Genomic DNA, 19,321 nt, shown 5'->3' with positions numbered 1-19,321 from the left:
TAAGGGCTTTAATTCCGCTGATGGAATTTTTAAAAATGGTCTTAGCCAATTAATATCTCCTAGCAATTTTTGGAAATCATTCAAGGTATGTAGTTGATCTTTGCAAATCTCTAATTTTCGAGGAACAATTTTGTCAGGATAAATGAGTGACCCTAGGAAGGCTCCCATTCGAGCAACTTGCACCTTTTCAGTGGCCACCTGCAATCCCCATTGCTCTAACGGTTTTACTAATATAGGGTAAGCATCTTGCAATAATTGTGAATTTTTATGGTAAATCAGAATATCATCCATATAAATTATCACCTGTAATGATGGAAAATGCTCTCTAACTGACTTAAGTGCCAATTGCACATACAGTTGACACATGGTGGGACTATTTGCCATCCCCTGAGGTAGGACCTTCCATTGGTATCTTTGATCCGGCACTAAATGATTAATGGCTGGGGTGGTAAATGCAAATCTTTGCCTATCTTGAGGGCATAAAGGTATAGAGAAAAAGCAATCTTTAATATCTATAATTATAATTTCCCAATTTTTGGGTAAGGCAGAAAGCAATGGTAGCCCTCGCTGAACTGGTCCAAATAGACGCATTTGTGTATTAATAGCTCTAAGATCATGTAATAAGCGCCATTTGCCAGATTTTTTCTTAATTACGAAAATAGGTGTATTCCAGGGTGAGGTAGAGGGCTCTAAATGACCAAAGCGTAGCTGTTCAGAAATTAGTTTTGTAGCTGCTTCTAACTTTTCAGAGGAGAGAGGCCATTGAGGAACCCATACAACTTCCTCTGTAAGCCATGGTATGGGCATGGAGCCCTCAACGGCCCCTAGAAAAAACCCAAACCTTGTCTCCCATTATTACCTTTTTGAGGGATAGGTTCAAGTTTACCCTGCTCTCCTTTCCCTAATCCCCTTCCTTCTTTATAGCCCATTTTCTTCATCATTTGAATAGCTTGTGGCGAGTATTCATTAGTCAAGGTCAGTCCTAGTGCCTGTAAGATGTCTCTTCCCCAGAGATTTACTGGGAGTGGTAAAACATAGGGAGTGAATCGTCCCGTTTGACTTTCAGGAGCTGTCCAGCTCAAAGAACAGGAACTAATAGTGGGACAGGGCTGATAACCTAAACCTTGCAAAGAACGTGATGACTGAGTAACGGGCCAAGTTTTTGGCCACCATTGGGAAGAAAGGATACTTTTATCTGCTCCTGTGTCTAAAATCCCTTTAAATTGTTTTCCTTCTATAACTATTTCTAAGAATGGCCTGGAGTCAAGAGGCATCACTAAGTAAGCAGAATCATTTCCAGTAGAACCAATCCCTCTGGTAGCTCGAGGGACACCAGAGGAAGGAAAACAGCCATGTAGGCTTGGCAAAATTATTAACTGAGCTATTCTATCCCCTTGTGAAATAGAAAAGACACCCTGAGGACAGGAACAGAGAACTTGAAGTTCCCCTTCATAGTCTTGATCTACGACTCCAGGGTGAACAATAAACCTTGTAAGGTAAGGGAGGCCCTGCCCAATATTAGGCCAACACTCCTGGATGGCAGAGGCCCTTTATAGTCAGTAGGAATAGGCTGCACTCCCATTTGGGGCATTAGCATGAATCGGGTGGTGGTACGGAGGTCCAACCCAGCTGATCCTTCTGTTGCCCTGCGGACTGTGGGGTCCACCTTTTGCCTGTCGAGGTCCCATATGTTTTCGGGCCCTGAGACCTGAGGGCCCTGTACTGGTTTTTTGGAATGGTCTCATTATCTACTGCTTGAGGGATCCCGGCTGCAGGGGCCTGCCTCGAATGTCCCTGACTGAACAACAATCTCTTGTCCAATGATATCCTTTCCCACACTTAGTACACAGTCCTGGCGCTCTCCTTTTGACAAGGGCTCTACAGTCCTTTTTTAAGTGTCCTGGTTTGCCACAATTATAGCAGAGTTTGAGCTCAGCCATGTCAGGGCGTTTTTGCCCTTGTAGAATGGCAGCTGCTAAACCGGCATTAGTGAGTGGCCCTCCAAGCTCACGGCAAACCTTCAACCATTCCTGCAGTCCCTTGCTCTTTCTAGGTGTAATAGCCGCCCTGCATTCCTGGGTAGCCTGTTCATAGATCAACTGTTCAATTAAAGGCATAGCTGTCTCTGGGTCCCCAAAAATTCTCCCTGTCGCTTCTGTCATTCTAGCCACAAAATCTGAGAATGACTCCTGGGCGCCCTGGGTAATCTTGGTCAAATGCCCACTTGCCTCTCCCTTCTTAGAGAGTGCCTTCCATGCCTTAACTGCAGCAGCTGAGATCTGAGCGTAAGCTCCCCAATGGTAATTTGTCTGGTTATTAGCGTGTTGTCCCTGACCTGTAAGCAACTCAAAAGTCCATGTTCCTTGGTCCCCTTCAACATTGGCATTGGCCCTTGCCTGTGCTTGGCAGGAGTCTTGCCACAAAGCTTTCCATTCTAAATACATTCCCATGTTAGGAGATGCGGCTTTTACTACTGTCATCCAATCGCCGGGGGTCATTGCCAGAGTCGCAAGCCTTTGGACTTGGGCTACAGTAAAGTTGGCATTGACTCCATAGTTACGAACTGACTCTGCAAGTTCTTTAATCTGTATATACTCCACTGGGGCGTGAACGCGTCTGCCCTCTGCGCCTTCAAAGACTGGGAACGCTTGCTGCACTTTTCTCTGTTCCTCTTTTGAAATGAATGTGTCTTATTGATACCTCTGCACATAGGGTGGAGGTGTACTAGGACCCAGAGGTTGCAGATCTGAAGATCACATAGTGATTTGACATTTGTCTCTAGCTACTTTTGCTTTCTTTATGTTATTCTGTGACTGATTAGCTCGTCTTTCATCTAGCTGGTATCTTTCTTCCTCTATGTCTGTCTCCTCAGAGCAGCTAAATTCCTTATCCAATTCTGAGCTACTGACAGCTAGTGCCTTGAACTCATCTAATGGCGGTTAGAGGCTCCTTTCCTTATGTGCCTCTCCAGTTCTTTCTCTCTTCTTCTCTCCCTTTCCATCCCTTTTTCTAATCTCACCCAAGGCATTCTTTCCTTTATATCTCTTTTCCTCGGGCTCTAGGCCCATGGAAAGGCCTATATTTTTCGGTGCACCTTGTTTCGTTCCAACTTTCAATCTCTCTCCCCACTCTGCCTCTGATAGACTGTCTTGAATTTCGTCCAAAATCTTCTGCCCCGCTTCTACCATTTGCTGACAATCCTCATCTGTTAAGCACGATCTCACCAATTTCCATAAGGGCATGATCCCTGCTTTAAGTTTGCCGTTCTGCTGTTCCCTAACTAGATCTCCTTTCAGTTTGTCCCAAGAAGTGACAGTTAATGAACCTGAGCAAGCATACCATGGTGCCACACGGTCTATCTCCCTGACAAATGCCTCTATACTCTTAGTGGCGATTTTTAGGCCACACTGCTTCAGGACCGACCTTAATGCCACTACTACAGAGTGAGAAATTCCCATACTGCCACTGTCCAGTCCTGACCGCGACTGAAACTGGTCGCTGTCCAGGCGCTGTCCAGGCCTGACCGCGACTGGGAACCAGTCAGCAGTTCCAGTGGTGGAAGCAAAACGAAACCGAAAGGGAAAGTGCAATCACTGTGCAAACAATCAAAAGGGCATATAACTCTGGAGAAATTTCAAGACTATACTTACCTTGCAGAGCTGTAATGTCCCGCAGTTCTGGTTCCGCCCTGCGAATGAGGGATCTCCCTTGTGCTGGTGTGATGGTAGTTCCCGGGTCTTCAGCGCACGTATCCCGAGCTTTTGTTCCCGCCAGCAGAAACACACTCAGGACACCCGGAATCTTCTGCAGCAAAGCTTTATTGCTTACTTCTCAGGAAGACCCCGACCCCAGAAAATGGAGTCCCTTATATAGCGCTCAGCCATGACGTTTCAGCACCTGATGTGGCGTGACAGTTCCTGATTCGTTGCTCACCCATCACCCCACTATTACACCCCGAGAATGGGCAGTGACTAGGAGTGAGTTCACTCTCGCACTTGCGCACAAGGCTTGTTTACTAGTTAGTCACAGCGGAGGCCAGCGCCATCTTATAATGGCGATTGCTCGTGGCACGGCTCTCCACAGGGTTGCCATCCCACAGTCAAAAACTCTGACTCATAATTGTTCCTGTCTGAAAGAACTGAAGGGACAAAAACGGAGAAGAGTCTGAGGAAAAGAAGGTCTATTGACAGGACTATATGGGGATCCAGCTCAAGGGGAGGCCTTAAGGCCTGATACTATTACTGATGCTAAGGACTGCTCACAAAAAGGAACCTATCATGACTCCCCTCTGAAAGACCCAAAAAAGTAGCTGAAAAAGTCAGATGCAGATATTTATATCCAACCAATAGATAGAAGCTGCTGACCCCTGTGGTTGAATTAGGGAAAAGCTGGAAGAAGCTGAGGAGAAGGGCAACCTTGTAGGAGGAATGTCAGTATCAATTAACCAGGATCCCCAAGATCTCTTATACACTGGACCACCAACCAGGCAGTATACACCTGCTGATATGAGGTCCCCCAACACATATACATCAAAGGACTGCTGGGACTGGTTTCAGTCAGTGAAGATACACCTAACACTTAAGAGACTGGAGACCCCATGGAGTGGAGAAAGTGGTGGGGAGAGGACATGCTTGTGAGGATGGATGGATGAATGGATGAGACAACGGAGGAGGTATGGGATGTGAACAGTCAGAGGGATGACTAGGATAGCCATGAAATCTGAATTTTAATGTAAAAGAAAGATTAAATAAAGTTAAAAAGAAAACAAACAAACAAAAAGATACATGGAAATTTTGATTGTGCCTTTGGCTTTTCTGTTTTCTTTTTCTTTTTCTCTTTCTTTTTCTTTTTCTCCCCCCCCCTTCTGTGGGCTTCTTAAATAAAATGGTCGTGTCTTTGGGGCAGTTTTTTTCCCCTATGATCTTATTGAAGTTCTTGTGTTTGCCATTGATTTGGAATTCATCTCTGTCTCCTATGAGTATAATTTGAAGGTTTGATTTGTTTTATGGTGTCCCACATCCACAACACTTTCTAGGCCTACACTAGGCCAACTGAGCTATATTTACAGTCCTACATCCCGATTTCTTCTGAAAATAACTGTGCTACTATCTCCTGTGTGTGTGCTCTCTATTAAACATCACTTAACCTTAGTGTGTTTGAATGAGATGACACTTTTCTAATTTTCTTTAAAGAGCTGTTAATTTCTAGCTGTGACACTGCAGTCACTGTCATATACATATGAAGGGCACCAGGAATGCTTTGGAAGCAGCATGGATTCCTTGGGGAATATAAATTGATATTCTACTTCTTTTAAATAGGATACTATTTAGTCTTACTTTTTTTTTTTTTAACAAGGCCTGGGACCAGTTAATCCACATGCATATAGATATGGCCATGAGAGAATATCACACACATGGGAAACACAGAGCTCATCTGTTCCTATACTACTGTTCTCCTGGAATTAGGGAAGTTTACTTTTCTATTTGATGTTTACAGTTTACAACAATGTTAAGGTCAGAACTGCCTTCTCCAGATGAAGTGTAACTATGGGTCTGGAGGGAGATGACCTGGTGACATTTCTCCCATATAACTACTTCTGAGGGCCAACTTCTTCAAGGATGTTCTGGGAAGCCCAGATGGTGAGTGGTTTTGCTTTGTTTTCTCTTTATTATAGTGAGACAGTAGGTGGTAGAATGAAGGAGGATTCTTTAATAAATGAGTAGAGAATTTTCTGCTTACAATTTTACTTTTGAGCTATAATGTATCATAAGTAAATCAGAGATGCTTGCAGATATGGATAACAGTGCATTGATTTATAAAAGAACACTGATTACATTCAGTTTGGTCTCTACTATATGTGACAGTATAGAGGGCCTAGCAGGATGGATAGAGACAGGAAAAGCTAACAGGCTGAAGATGATCATTGAGTATTATATAGTAAATGAAAATGTCACTACACTCACTACTTTTTATAATGAATCTATGCTGGCATATATTTAAAAATTAACTTTATCTCAATATTTAAATGAGCCTATCAGACAAAAGATTGTACTGAATGCTCTATGAATTCTCGATCATAGTTCCACCTAGGTATGGCCAACTGTGTTAGTTTTCCATCCCTGTAACAAAACTGAATAGTCTTAGGGAGTAAAAACCAAGTGACAACTATTTATTTTCTTGCAGGGGTCAGTATATAATATTGATGCAATCGATTTGTGTTTTGTATTTTTCCATTTTACACTTTTCTCCAGTTTTTTTTTTTTTACATAGATTTGTTTAATCTATTGCAATGATCTCTCATAATGTAAACACTTTACAGGCACCTCAAAATATTTGGAAATCTTACCTCATTACTCAAATGAATTATTCTTTTTCAAATGTAATTTTCAGTAGGACTTTTAGTTATTTTATTAAAATGAATTCCTTTTTCCTATTTCAGTTTTTCTAAATTGAACATTGTAGCATTAAAGCTGAATAGTATTGTGTAAGACTTTAATTAGTAGTGAGAAATATATTTATAATTCTTTAATAGCATAAAATTATTTAAAATCAAAATCACTAAGTTTCCTCTAACAGTTACAAAGTACAATTGCTTTTTAAAATCTACTTACACACACACACACACACACACACACACACACACACACACACTCACACACACACACACAAAATGTTAAGTAATTTAAGTTTAGTAATGAATATCACAAGTCAATTTTTTTCTTGGAATACCAGTAACTAATGTTTATAGGAGATTAAAGTGGAAAATAATGGCAGTTGTGTTGGCACATGCCTTTGATCTCAGCACTTATTTTTAAATAGAAAGAAGCATTTAATTTGGGGCCTGTAGGCTTAGATTTTTCAAAACCTACTTTAATAAGGGTTCTCAAATATTTCAACCCATCTTCTAGTGCACTGTCCAATGGTAGGGGAGAAAGGATGGTAAATAGAACAGGGAGATATGGACCAATTTAGAAATAGTTCTTTGGGGGACATTCCAATTTCTGTTGTCAGGATACTAACAGTCTGGTTCAGTAGTGTCAGGATGATCCAAGCACTTTCAAAGTTAAGGCAGGAGAATCATGGGTTTGATTGAAGTCAGTGTGAACTTCTGTCTATCTTTCTATCTGTATGCCTGTCTGTCTCCATCTCATACACACAAACAGAAATCCAAGGAAATCCAAGTGGAAAACTGAGAATGTAGAATTATAAATTATAGTCAACAAAATGGAGCAAAATAATGCCAGTAACCATTATGAACTCTGTGGCCCAGAGTTTCAATCTTATAAAAGCAGTTCTCAGAAGCATGAGTTTATGTTTGTAAGCATTATAGAATTTTCAGTTTGTTTTGAATAATTTACCTTAAAAGTTTGTACCAGTGCTCTGGGAAGGACCATTGTGGAAATAAATATGTCACCCAGAAAACAGAGGACATTCTTCCATTTTCCTTCATGCTCATTTTATTTCATGAACATATTTGATATGACATTCAGTTTTTCACTCAAGTGATATAAATGTATTCACACTAGCAGCTCCAGAACACAATATGCTTCTTGTTATCTATTCATGGATATGATAATCTCATTCTCTCCCTTTTCTTTTCCCTCCTTCTCTCCATCTTCCTCTTCTCTTTCTCCTTCTGTCTTGTGCATACAACACATTCAAACATGCAAACACACACACACACACACACACACACACACAGAGAGAGAGAGAGAGAGAGAGAGAGAGAGAGAGAGAGAGAGAGAGAGAGAGAGAGAGAGAGAGAGAGATTTACAGTGAACACTCATGTATTTCCCAAACTCACACCATTTAACTTGTGATGAAGCTCTGGGTATGATTGCTTCCCCACAGTCTCTGCAGTGACATTTCTGTTGCTTTTAGAACTAATTTGGAGATTAGGTTTTTTTTTTTAACTTTTGGGCTTTCCTAAAAATGCTTTCATTTATTTATTTTATTATTTTATTTAAAAGAAAATTGCAGTTTTGGCGGCTCCCATGTTAGTTTAAGTTGCAATATTTAGTTGTCAGTACTAACACCCAGGTATATCCATAAACATTTGTAATAGTGGAGAAACCATCACTGTTACATTCACCCAGACAAAAAGACTAAGCAGTCTATAGCCACGTGTCTGAAGAAGCATTGACAGTAGGCTATATATCAGCCAACAATTTTACTTGTCACCTGAAAGTCACAATTTATGTTCTCTCTGAGCAGTCATACAGCTTTTAGGTCATTATTCACTAAATGTGTTGACACTTCAAATGAAAATGACACTTTTGTTATACTATACTTGTTTGTTCCTGTATTATTAAATCTTCACAAACAGAATACAAAGATCACTATATGTGTATAAAACAAACTTTCAGATTCAAATATTGTGATAAGGAAAAGATGAAGTGATTGTTCTTGGGAGAGTACAGAGCTGTACATGAAGACACTTTTACTTTTCTCTATCCCTCTTTTCTCTCTCTTTCTGTCTGTCTTTGTCTCTCTTTCTCTCTTTCTGTCTCTGTCTCTGTGTCTCTCCCTCTCTCTTCCTCTGTTATATGCGTCTTCACACACATGGCTGTAGACTGCTTAGTCTTTTGGTCTGGGTCAATTTAATAGTGATGGATTCTCTGTCATTATAAATGTTTATGAATATACTCTGGGATTTAATACTTGCAACTAAATATTGCAACTTAAACTAACATGGAATTCGCCCAAACTGCAATCTCCTTTTAAAATAAAAGATGGTTTTTCTCTGTACATATCCATGTTAAAAAAAAACAGTTTTCACTCATGAGAGCTATGGTCTTTTTTCACCAAACCTCAGCTCCAGCGAGCCTCAAATAAAAATGCCAATTTATGAATTAGAAGGTTCGTTATTTTCTGTCTGTGATATATATTTACAAAGCAATAGATATGACGTAGAGAGGATGAAGTTCATAAGTTTGGGCTAAGAAAACCATTTTACATTAATATATTTTACCTTATTATGTTATCATCTTTTATATTAATTATAATACTTGTGTTTATATTAATAAATTATTGAATATAATTAATAGTAAATTAATATATGTATATGGTTTGTCCATTTGTAGGCTTAAAATTAGAATTGGACTATAGTTCTTAGGGTTTATAGACTAAGGTGGGAATTAAGTATTCTCCTGGAGGTTTATTTAGTTTTGTTATTTCATATATATATATATATATATATATATATATATATATATATATATGTTTATTTTGCCTACATATAGTTTCTGTGCACCTCCTGTGTACCTGGTTAGAGAGAGGTTGTATCCCTTTCAAACTGAGTCACATAGTCACAAGCCAGTAATGTCATTGCTGAGAATCACACCTGAGTTTTTCCAAAAGCAAAAGATGCTCTTGACCACTGAGGTAAATCACTACCCCATATCCTGGAGCTTTTATAAACAGAACACCACTCTACAGCTACTGTAAATGTCTGTTGGTGAAAGAATTGGATTTTCGGCTCTGGTAATTGGGATGAACTCATTCCTTTACTAGATTGAGCTTTTTAGGAGCAAAATATTGTAATTATTAAATGTGTCTTATGGTGTCATATTCATTTAAAAGTTATAGGATAGTCTCAGACACTAGCTTCTGAATTACGTCCATCCATACATGCATGTATTTTTATATTTGGAATAGATGCATAAACTTGACAATATAGTTGGACACTTTTTCTCATAAAAATTTGTTTCAGTGTAGTTGTGTTTTATTTCTCTCTCACAAGCTGAGTTAAAGTAATGAATCAAATTAATTCAATAAATTGATCCTGGTCACTATAGACATTACTGCACTGAAACTGAATATCTGGTTTAGGAGTTGGCTGGTGGAATTTTTGGGGTCATGTATATATACCCTCATATCATCAGCCAATAGTGATATTTTGACTTTGTCTTTTCCAATTTCTACCCCCCTGATCTCCTTTTGTTATCTAATTGCTCTGGCTAGGACTTCAAGTAAGTACTATATTGAATAGTTAGGGAGTGAGCTTGTAGCCTTGTCTAGTCCCTGATTTTAGTGGGATTGCTTCCAGTTTCTTAGCTTGATGTTGGCTACTGGTTTGCTGTATATTGCTGTTATTATATTTAGGATGGGTCTTGAATTCCTGGTCTTTGCAAGACTTTTATCATGAAGGGGTGTTGGATTTTGTCAAATGCTTTCTCAGCATCTAATGAGATGATCATGTGGTTTTTGTCTTTGAGTTTTTTTACGTAGTGGATTACGTTGATGAATTTCCATATATTAAACTATCCCTGCATTCCTGGGATGAAGCCTACTTGATCATGATGGATGATTGTTTTGATGTGTTCTTGGATTCGGTTAGCGAGAATTTTATTGACTATTTTTGCATGGATATTTATAAGGGAAATTGGTCTGAATTTCTCTTTGTTTGTTGGGTCTTTGCGTGACTTAGTTATCAGAGCACTTGTGGCTTCATAGAATGAATTGGGTAGAGTACCTTCTGTTTCTATTGTGGAATACTTTGAGGAGAATTGGAATTAGGTCTTCTTTGAAGGTCTGATAGAACTCTGCATTAAACCTATCTGTTCCTGGGATTCTTTTAGTTTGGAGACTATTAGTGACTGTTTCTATTTCTTTAGAGGGTATTGGACTGCTTAGGTCATTAATCTGATCCTGATTTAACTTTGGTACCTGGTATCGGTCTAGGAAATTGTCCATTTCATCCAGGTTTTCAAGTTTTCTTGAGTATAGCCTTTTGTAGTAGGATCTGATGATTAGGATTCCCTCAGGTTCTGTTGTTATGTCTCCTTCTTCATTTGTGATTTTGTAAATTTGATACTGTCCTTGTTCCCTCTGGCTAGTCTGGCTAAGGGTTTATCTATCTTGTTGATTTTCTCAAAGAACCAGCTCCTGGTTTGGTTGATTCTTTGAATAGTTCTTTTGTTTCCACTTGCTTGATTTCAGCCCTGTGTTTGATTATTTCCTCTTGGGTGAATTTGCTTCCTTTAGTTCTAGAGCTTTTAGGTGTGCTGTCAAGCTGCCTGTGTATGCTTTCTCTATTTTTGTTTTATTTTCTTGGTGGCATTCAGAGCTATGTGTTTTCCTTTTATGAATGCTTTCATTGTGTACCAAAAGTTTGGGTTGTTGTGGTTTCATTTTCATTAAATTCTACAAAGTTTTTAATTTCTTCATTTCTTCCTTGACCAAGGTATCATTGAGTAGAGTGTTCTTCAGCTACCATGTGTATGTTGGCTTTTTTTCTTTCTTTCTTTTTCCTTTTTTTTTTTTACTAGATATTTTCTTTATTTACATTTCAAATGCTATCCTCAAAGTTCCCTATACTTTCCTCCTGCCCTGCTCTCCTACCCACCCACTCCTGCTCCTTGACCCTAGCATTCCCCTGTACTGGGGCATATAAAGTTTGCAATACCAAGGGGCTTCTCTTCACAGTGATGGCCGACTAAGCCATCTTCTGCTACATATGCAGCTAGAGATAAGAGCTCTGGGGGTACTGGTTAGTTCATATTGTTTTTCCACATATAGGGTTGCAGACCCCTTCAGCTCCTTGGGTACTTTCTCTAGCTTCTCCATTGGGGGCCCTGTGTTCCAACTTATAGATGACTGTGAGCATCCACTTCTGTATTTGCCAGGCACTAGCATAGCCTCATATGAGACAGCTATAACAGGGTCCCTTCAGCAAAATCTTTCTGGCATATGCAATAGTGTCTGAGTTTGGAGGCTGATTATGGGATGGATCCATGGGAGGGGTAGTCTCTGGATAGTCCATCCTTTCATCTTAGCTCTAATCTTTGTCTCTGTAACTCCTTTCATGGGTATTTTGTTCCCTATTTTAAGGAGGAATGAAGTATCCACCCATTGGTCTTCTCTCTTCTTGATTTTCTTGTGTTTTGCAAATTATATCTTGGGTGTTCTATGTTTCTGGGCTAATATCTACTTATCAGTGAATGCATATCTAAAGACTTCTTTTGTGACTGGGTTACCCTACTAAGGATGATATCCTCCAGATACATCCATTTGTCCAAGAATTTCTTAAGTCCATTGTTTTTAATAGCTGAGTAGTACTCCATTTTATAAATGTACCACATTTTTTGTATCCATTCTTCTGTTGAGGGACATCTGGGTTCTTTCCAGCTTCTGGCTATTATAAATAAGGCTGCTATGAACATAGTGGAGCATGTGTTCTTATTTCTAGTTGGAACTTCTTCTGGGTATACACCTAGGAGAGATATTGCTGGATCTTCCAGTATTATGTCCAATTTTCTGAGGAACCTCCAGACTGACTTCCAGAGTGGTTGAACAAGCTTGCAATCCCACCAGCAATGGAGGAGTGTTCCTCTTTCTTCACATCCTCTCCAGCATCTGCTGGCACCTGAAATTTTGACCATTGTCATTCTGACTGGTGTGAGGTGGAATCTTAAGGTTGTTTTGATTTGCATTTCCCTGATGATTAAGGATGTTGAACATTTTTTTTCCAGGTGCTTCTAAGCCATTTGGTATTCCTCAGTTGAGAATTCTTTGTTTAGCTCTGTACCCCATTTTTAATGGGGTTATTCGAATTTCTGGAGTCCAGGTTCTTGAGCTCTTTGTATATATTGGCTATTAGTCCCCTATAAGATTTAGGATTGGTAAAAATCCTTTCCCAAAATAAAGCCACAACGTACCCAAACCTATGGGACACAATGAAAGCATTTCTAAGAGGGAAACTCATAGCTCTGAGTGCCTACAAAAAGAAAATGGAGAAAGCACACACTAGCAGCTTGACAACACATCTAAAAGCTCTAGAAAAAAGAGAAGAAAATTCAACCAAGAGGAGTAGATGGCAGGAAATAATCAAACTCAGGGGTGAAATCAACCAAGTGGAAACAAGAAAAACTATTCAAAGAATTAACCAAACTCGGAGTTGGTTCTTTGAGAAAATCAACAAGATAGATAAACCCTTAGCTAGACTCACTAGAGGGCACAGGGACACCATCCTAATTAACAAAATCAGAAATGAAAAGGGAGACATAACAACAGATCCTGAAGAAATCCAAAACACCATCAGATCCTTCTACAAAAGGCTATACTCAACAAAACTGGAAAACCTGGACGAAATGGACAAATTTCTAGACAGATACCAGGTACCAAAGTTAAATCAGGATCAAGTTAATGATCTAAACAGTCCCATATCCCCTAAAGAAATAGAAGCAGTCATTAATAGTCTCCCAGTCAAAAAAAGCCCAGGACCAGATGGGTTTAGTGCAGAGTTCTATCAGACCTTTAACGAAGATCTAATTCCAGTTCTGCACAAACTATTCCACAAAATTGAAGTAGAAGGTACTCTACCCAACTCATTCTATGAAGCCACAATTACTCTGATACCTAAACCACAGTAAGATCCAACAAAGATAGAGAACTTCAGACCAATTTCCCTTATGAATATACATGCAAAAATCCTCAATAAAATTCTTGCTAACTGAATCCAAGAACACATCAAAACAATCATCCATCCTGACCAAGTAGGTTTCATCCCAGGGATGCAGGGATGGTTTAATATACGGAAAACCTTCAACGTTATCCATTATATAAACAAACTCAAAGACAAAAACCACATGATCATCTCATTATATGCGGAAAAAGCATTCGACAAGATCCAATACCCATTCATGTTAAAAGTCTTGGAAAATCAGGAATCCAAGGCCCATACCTAAACATGATAAAAGCAATCTACAGCAAACCAGTAGCCAACAACAAAGTAAATGGTGAGAAGCTTGAAGCAATCCCTCTAAAATCAGGGACTAGACAAGGGTGTCCACTTTCTCCATACTTATTCAACATTGTACTTGAAGTCCTAGCCAGAGCAATTCAACAACAAAAGGAGATCAAGAGGATACAAATTGGAAAAGATGAAGTCAAAATATCACTTTTTGCAGGTGATATGATAGTATATATAAGTGACCCTAAAAATTCCACCAGAGAACTCCTAAACCTGATAAACAGCTTCAATGAAGTAGCTGGATACAAAACTAACTCAAAAAAGTCAATGGCCTTTCTCTACACAAAGAATAAACAGGCTGAGAAAGAAATTAGGGAAACAACACCCTTCTCAATAGTCACAAATAATATAAAATATCTTGGCGTGACTCTAACTAAGGAAGTGAAAGATCTGTCCCTAAATTTGTCCATTTCGTCCTGGTTTTCAAGTTTTGTTGAGTATAGCCTTTTCTAGAAGGATCTGATGGTGTTTTGGATTTCTTCAGGATCTGTTGTTATGTCTCCCTTTTCATTTCTGATTTTGTTAATTAGGATGTTGTCCCTGTGCCCTCTAGTGAGTCTAGCTAAGGGTTTATCTATCTCGTTGTTTTTCTCAAAGAACCAACTCCTCGTTTGGTTATTCCTTTGAGTAGCTCTTCTTGTTTCCACTTGGTTGATTTCACCCCTGAGTTTGATTATTTCCTGCCTTCTACTCCTCTTGGTTGAATTTTCTTCCTTTTTTTCTAGAGCTTTTAGATGTGTTTTCAAGCTGCTAGTGTGTGCTCTCTCTAGTTTCTTTTTGGAGGCACTCAGAGTTATGAGTTTCCCTCTTAGAAATGCTTTCATTGTGTCCCATAGGTTTGGGTAAGTTTTGGCTTCATTTTCATTAAACTGTAAAAAGTCTTTAATTTCTTTCTTTATTCCATCCTTGAACAAGGTATCATTGAGAATAATGTTATTCAGTTTCCACGTGAATGTTGGTTTTCCATTATTTATGTTGTTATTGAAGATCAGCCTTAGTCCATGGTGGTCTGATAGGATGCATGGGACAATTTCAGTCTCTTTCTTTGAATCTGAAGTTTCACTAAAGGTCATGGGATGGGACATAATTAGGAGAGGCCTAGGGCCACTTAGAACCACAATTAATCATCATAGGGTATGGAAATTATACTAATGAAATGTATCTATCTTTTAAATTCATATTCTGGGGATATACGATTTCTTTGAAAAAGGATCATAAAAACAGATAGATTGAGAAAGGTATTTGGCAGATTGAAATAGTGGGATTACCATGAATTATCACTGTGATTGGATTAGAATTATGAATTAAACATGGATAGTTGCAAACTAGAGTATAGTAAAATTATAGAAAATGATACTGAATCAACTGGTATATTGGATTTCTTTGGAGAATACTTTCAGGTTAATATAACATTTATTCCTTTGAAGGAATATGATTAACATTCTATACTTATTACTACTATTAAATCTTTAACTACAGAACAAGGCATTTAAATAAATAGGACCATATTTCTAAGGCATGAGACTCAGGTGTAGTACAGAACCACTGAGTATTCTGTACAGATATGATTGTGATAGTAATTATTATATATACTTTTCTATATGTAAAGCAGATACATGGAAGTAGCAGGAACATAGGTTATAATGTACATTCTGGAAGATCAAGAATTAAAGAGTCATGATAGTCAAGAATTAGTATTTAAAATAGAATGATTATGTAGCCAGTGTATCTCAAACTTAATGTATGCTCTATTATTTTTTCAGCTATATGAAATAAGCTTCCACTAAGCTCTTAAGATGAATACAATCTCCACTTATGTTCTCAATCAAGAATGTTCTTTATTTCCAAGCTGGGTTTGGAGTCCTAGCCAATATGTTTCTTGTTTGTTTCTATATTTACATAATCCTAGGTCACAGACCTAAGCCCACAGACCTGATCTCCTGTCAACTGACCTTCGTTCATATAATCATGTTCCTCACTGGAGGGGATATTTTGCTTACAGACTTTTTTGAGTTATTGAACATTGAGAATAACATCAAGTGTAAGGCAACTTTTTACATAAGCAGGGTGATGAGAGGCCTCTCTATCTCTACCACCTGCCTCCTGAGTGTGTTCCAAGCTGTCACAATCTGTCCCAGTACTACATTGTTGGCAAAATTTAAACACAAACTAAAAAAATACATGATATATGCTTTCTTATGTATGTGGTCTTTCAATTTGTCCTTCAGTAGTAACCAGATCTTCTTTGTTGGTGCTTATACCAATGTGAGTGAGACCAAACAGATGAAGGCTACTAAATACTGCTCACTCTTACCCATGAACAACATCATCAGAGGACTTATTTTAACAGTGACAACTTCCAGAGATGTATTTCTTATAGGAGTCATGCTAACCACAAGTACATACATGGTGATTATCTTGTCCAGACATCAGAGGCAATGCAAGCATCTTCATAGCATCAGCCATCTGAGAGCCTCCCCTGAAAAAAGGGCCACTCAGACCACCTTGCTGCTTGTATTTTTCTTTGTGGTTTTGTATTGGGTGGACTTCATCATTTCAACGACCTCATTCCTGTTATGGAGGTATGATCCAGTCATCCTGACTCTTCAGAAGTTTTTGATGAATGCCTATCCCACAATTACTCCTTTGGTACAATTCAGTTCTGATAACAGAATAATCATTATGCTGAAAAACCTACAGTCAAAACACCACCATATGTATTTTTAAAAATATGTTTTCACTCTTCTTTAAAAACCTATTAATTAATTACTTATTTATATGTATAAGTGTTATGCTAGAGTGCATGCATGTGTGCATTCCCCTGTGCCCACAGAGGTGAGAAGATGGCAGGCGCTCCCCTCGAACTGGACTTATCACTGGTTATAAAGAATCATCCTGTGTAGCACCAGTTATTTTGTTTCCAAAATATAGATTATTTTTACACTTAGTAACAAAGGAAAATTATTCACGTGATTTTAAATATAATATGTGCTATTACACATGTACATTCTCTTGACATTTCTGTTGTCAAGTAGTAGAGAGTCCTTAAATTAAGTGTACACAATAAGTTGATATTTCCACATGAATTTTCTTTCCCTTTTTACTTTATATAATAAATATTACTTTGATGCTGAAGTTATTCAAAAGAAGATTCTCATTGATATTCACTTTTTTCTTTTTCCTTTTTCTTTTTTATTAGATATTTTATTTACATTTCAAATATTATTCCCTTTCCTAGTCCCCCCCCCCCCCGAAAATCCCCTATTCCTTCCCCTGCCCTCTGCTCCCTGACCCACTCACTCCTGCTTCCTGGCCTTGGCATTCCCCTATACTGGGGTATAGAACCTTCACAGAACCAAGGTCTTCTTTCATTTATGACCAACTAGGCCTTCCTCAGCTACCTATGTAGCTAAACTCATGAGTCCCACCATGTGTTTTCTTTGGTTGGTGGTTTAGTCTCATGGAAATCTGGCGGTCCTGGTTAGTTCATATTGTATTTATGTTTACTCATCAAAAATAGTTTAAGTATTTTATTGTAGCTTTATTTCTCCCCTAATCATAATTCATGTGGATCCATAAAAAGAATGTGAATTTTAAGTTTCCACTTTTACCAGAGATATTTAATGGGTCTTTTATGAAAATACCTTGTGCCTATTTATCTGTACTTCATTTATCTACTTGTTGAAATATTAATGGTAAATAAACATTTTTTATATACACATACATCTTCTACAAGGTGTTTATTGTGTATCTGTATACATGTATGTATGTGCTTGTTCACAGGGGAGGGATGTGTGTCTATGTTCTCATTGAGAGCAGGAGTTAATGTTGGCTGTTGTTCTTCATCTGCCATTCATCTGGTGTCTTGATAGAGCATCTCTCTCTGTGATCTGTACCAGGATAATAGTCTCAGTGTTTCTCCTGTCTCTGTCTCTCCAGCTCTGTGACCACAAGTGTTTACCATCATACTCTATCATTGCAACATCGTATTTCTTTTATTGAAAAAAAGGTCTTTTTCACATAATATATTCTGATTAGGATTTCCACTTCCCCTACTGCTCTCAGTTTTATATTCTTGCCTCATCCTCTACCCCCATCCATTCATAACTATCTATTCCATTTTCCTTTTTTAGGGAGATGCAATGCTGTTCCAGGAAGTATTTGTGAATGCCAAAAGACCATCACGGATCCAGTTTTGATGTAATTATACTAATGTCACTTTATTACAAGCTTGGGCTTTGGTTCTTCTCTAACCCAACCTTAGTAGAGGAGGAATAGATGGCAGAGCAGCCTCATACCCTTAGCAGGACAAGATTTTATGGAGGCTGGTTTTGAAAGGAAATAAAACTTCAGACTTGTGATTCATGTAATGTATGTCAAATAGCCCAAAGAGTTGTTTGTGAGCTTTGAAACCTGGGGCTGAGAAAATAGCAGAACAGGCCAGGACATGCCCGGGCAAGCCTGTTGTTACATGTCCTGACTGGCCTGGTGCCTCCCTATCTCCCGTCCTTCTGACAGTCTGTTGATGTTTAAATGGACCAATCATGTGAAACCGCGCCAATTCCTCCCCCAGCCCCACCCCTTTTCTATAAAAGTCCCTAGCTTCCAAGCCTCGGGGTTGAAACCACTGTCTCCTGTGCGAGATACGTTTCAACCCGGAGCTCCGCCATTATGGCTCCACCATGTGGTCAACACCTCTGTCTCCTGCGGGAGATATGTGTCGGCCCGGAGCTCTGTCATTAAACTACCTCGTGTTCTTACATCAAGTTGGCCGTCTGTTCGTGATTCTTGGGTGCACACCGAATTGAGAATTGAGTGGGGGTTTCCCCACTAGGTTCTTTCAGTTTCAAGATGGAATAGGTTTGTCAGCTCAGCATCCTTCCACTCCTTCTTTTATTCTATACCTAACCTTATGGTTATGTGGGTTATGGCTTGATTATGAATGACTGAATAGTTAAAATTTACATATAAGTAATAACATATACCATGTTTGTTTTTGTAGGTCTGTTTACATGTCTCTGAATGAGGTTTCCCTGTTCTATCCTTTTACTTGCAAATGCCATTACTTAAATGGCTGAGTAGTGTTCTATTATATAAATACATCACATCTTCTTTGCTCATTCATCTGTTGATGGACATCTTGGTTTGTGGGACTGTGAAAGGCAGCCTGTTTTGGTTGCATGAGGCTTGCTCCAGAGACCTAGTAGAAAACTCTACAAGGGACAGAACAGTGAGCCATGTTCCCAGAGATAGATGCCTGAAACCATAGAGCCCCCAACTCCATAATTTTGTGACTATCAGTCACACAGACTAATCCCCAAGCTTCTGGCATTTTGGCAAATTCCACTCTCATAGTTACCTGACAATAGCCAAGTATGCTCCTCTCCACAGCTACCCTGCAACTGTAAGATAGTCCACCCCACTATAAAAGGTGCTGCTTGGCCCCTCCTCTATTTTTTTTTTTTTTGGTGATGTATGCATTTTGTTTCTGTTTTTGTTTTTTTTTTTCAAGTTGGATTTTTTATTATTAGATATTTTCTTCATTTACATTTCAAATGCTATCACAAA

At 38.7% G+C, this 19,321-nt stretch overlaps 1 protein-coding gene across 1 annotated transcript; it reads left to right on the top strand.

Annotated features, from left to right (window-relative positions):
- The first annotated feature begins 5,623 nt into the window (after nt 1–5,623).
- LOC110288195 (vomeronasal type-1 receptor 90-like) lies at nt 5,624–16,888 on the top strand. The gene is made up of 2 exons (XM_085839688.1): nt 5,624–5,639; nt 15,517–16,888. Exon 2 carries the CDS (start codon nt 15,569–15,571, stop codon nt 16,478–16,480), a length of 912 nt encoding a protein of 303 aa, XP_085695814.1. The 5' UTR covers nt 5,624–5,639; nt 15,517–15,568; the 3' UTR covers nt 16,481–16,888.
- Nucleotides 16,889–19,321: the final 2,433 nt, after the last annotated feature.

This window comes from Mus caroli, unplaced genomic scaffold, assembly GCF_978045245.1.
Source record: "Mus caroli unplaced genomic scaffold, Mus_caroli_1 scaffold_7, whole genome shotgun sequence".
In the NCBI taxonomy this organism is placed as follows: domain Eukaryota; kingdom Metazoa; phylum Chordata; class Mammalia; order Rodentia; family Muridae; genus Mus; species Mus caroli.
The sequence above is the reverse complement of the archived record's forward strand: the minus strand, read 5'-3'. Positions and strand labels throughout refer to the sequence as shown.

Excerpts from the sequence above, each read along its gene's own strand:
- LOC110288195 (XM_085839688.1), top strand. The coding sequence starts at position 15,569 with ATGTTCTCAATCAAGAATGTTCTTTATTTCCAAGCTGGGTTTGGAGTC.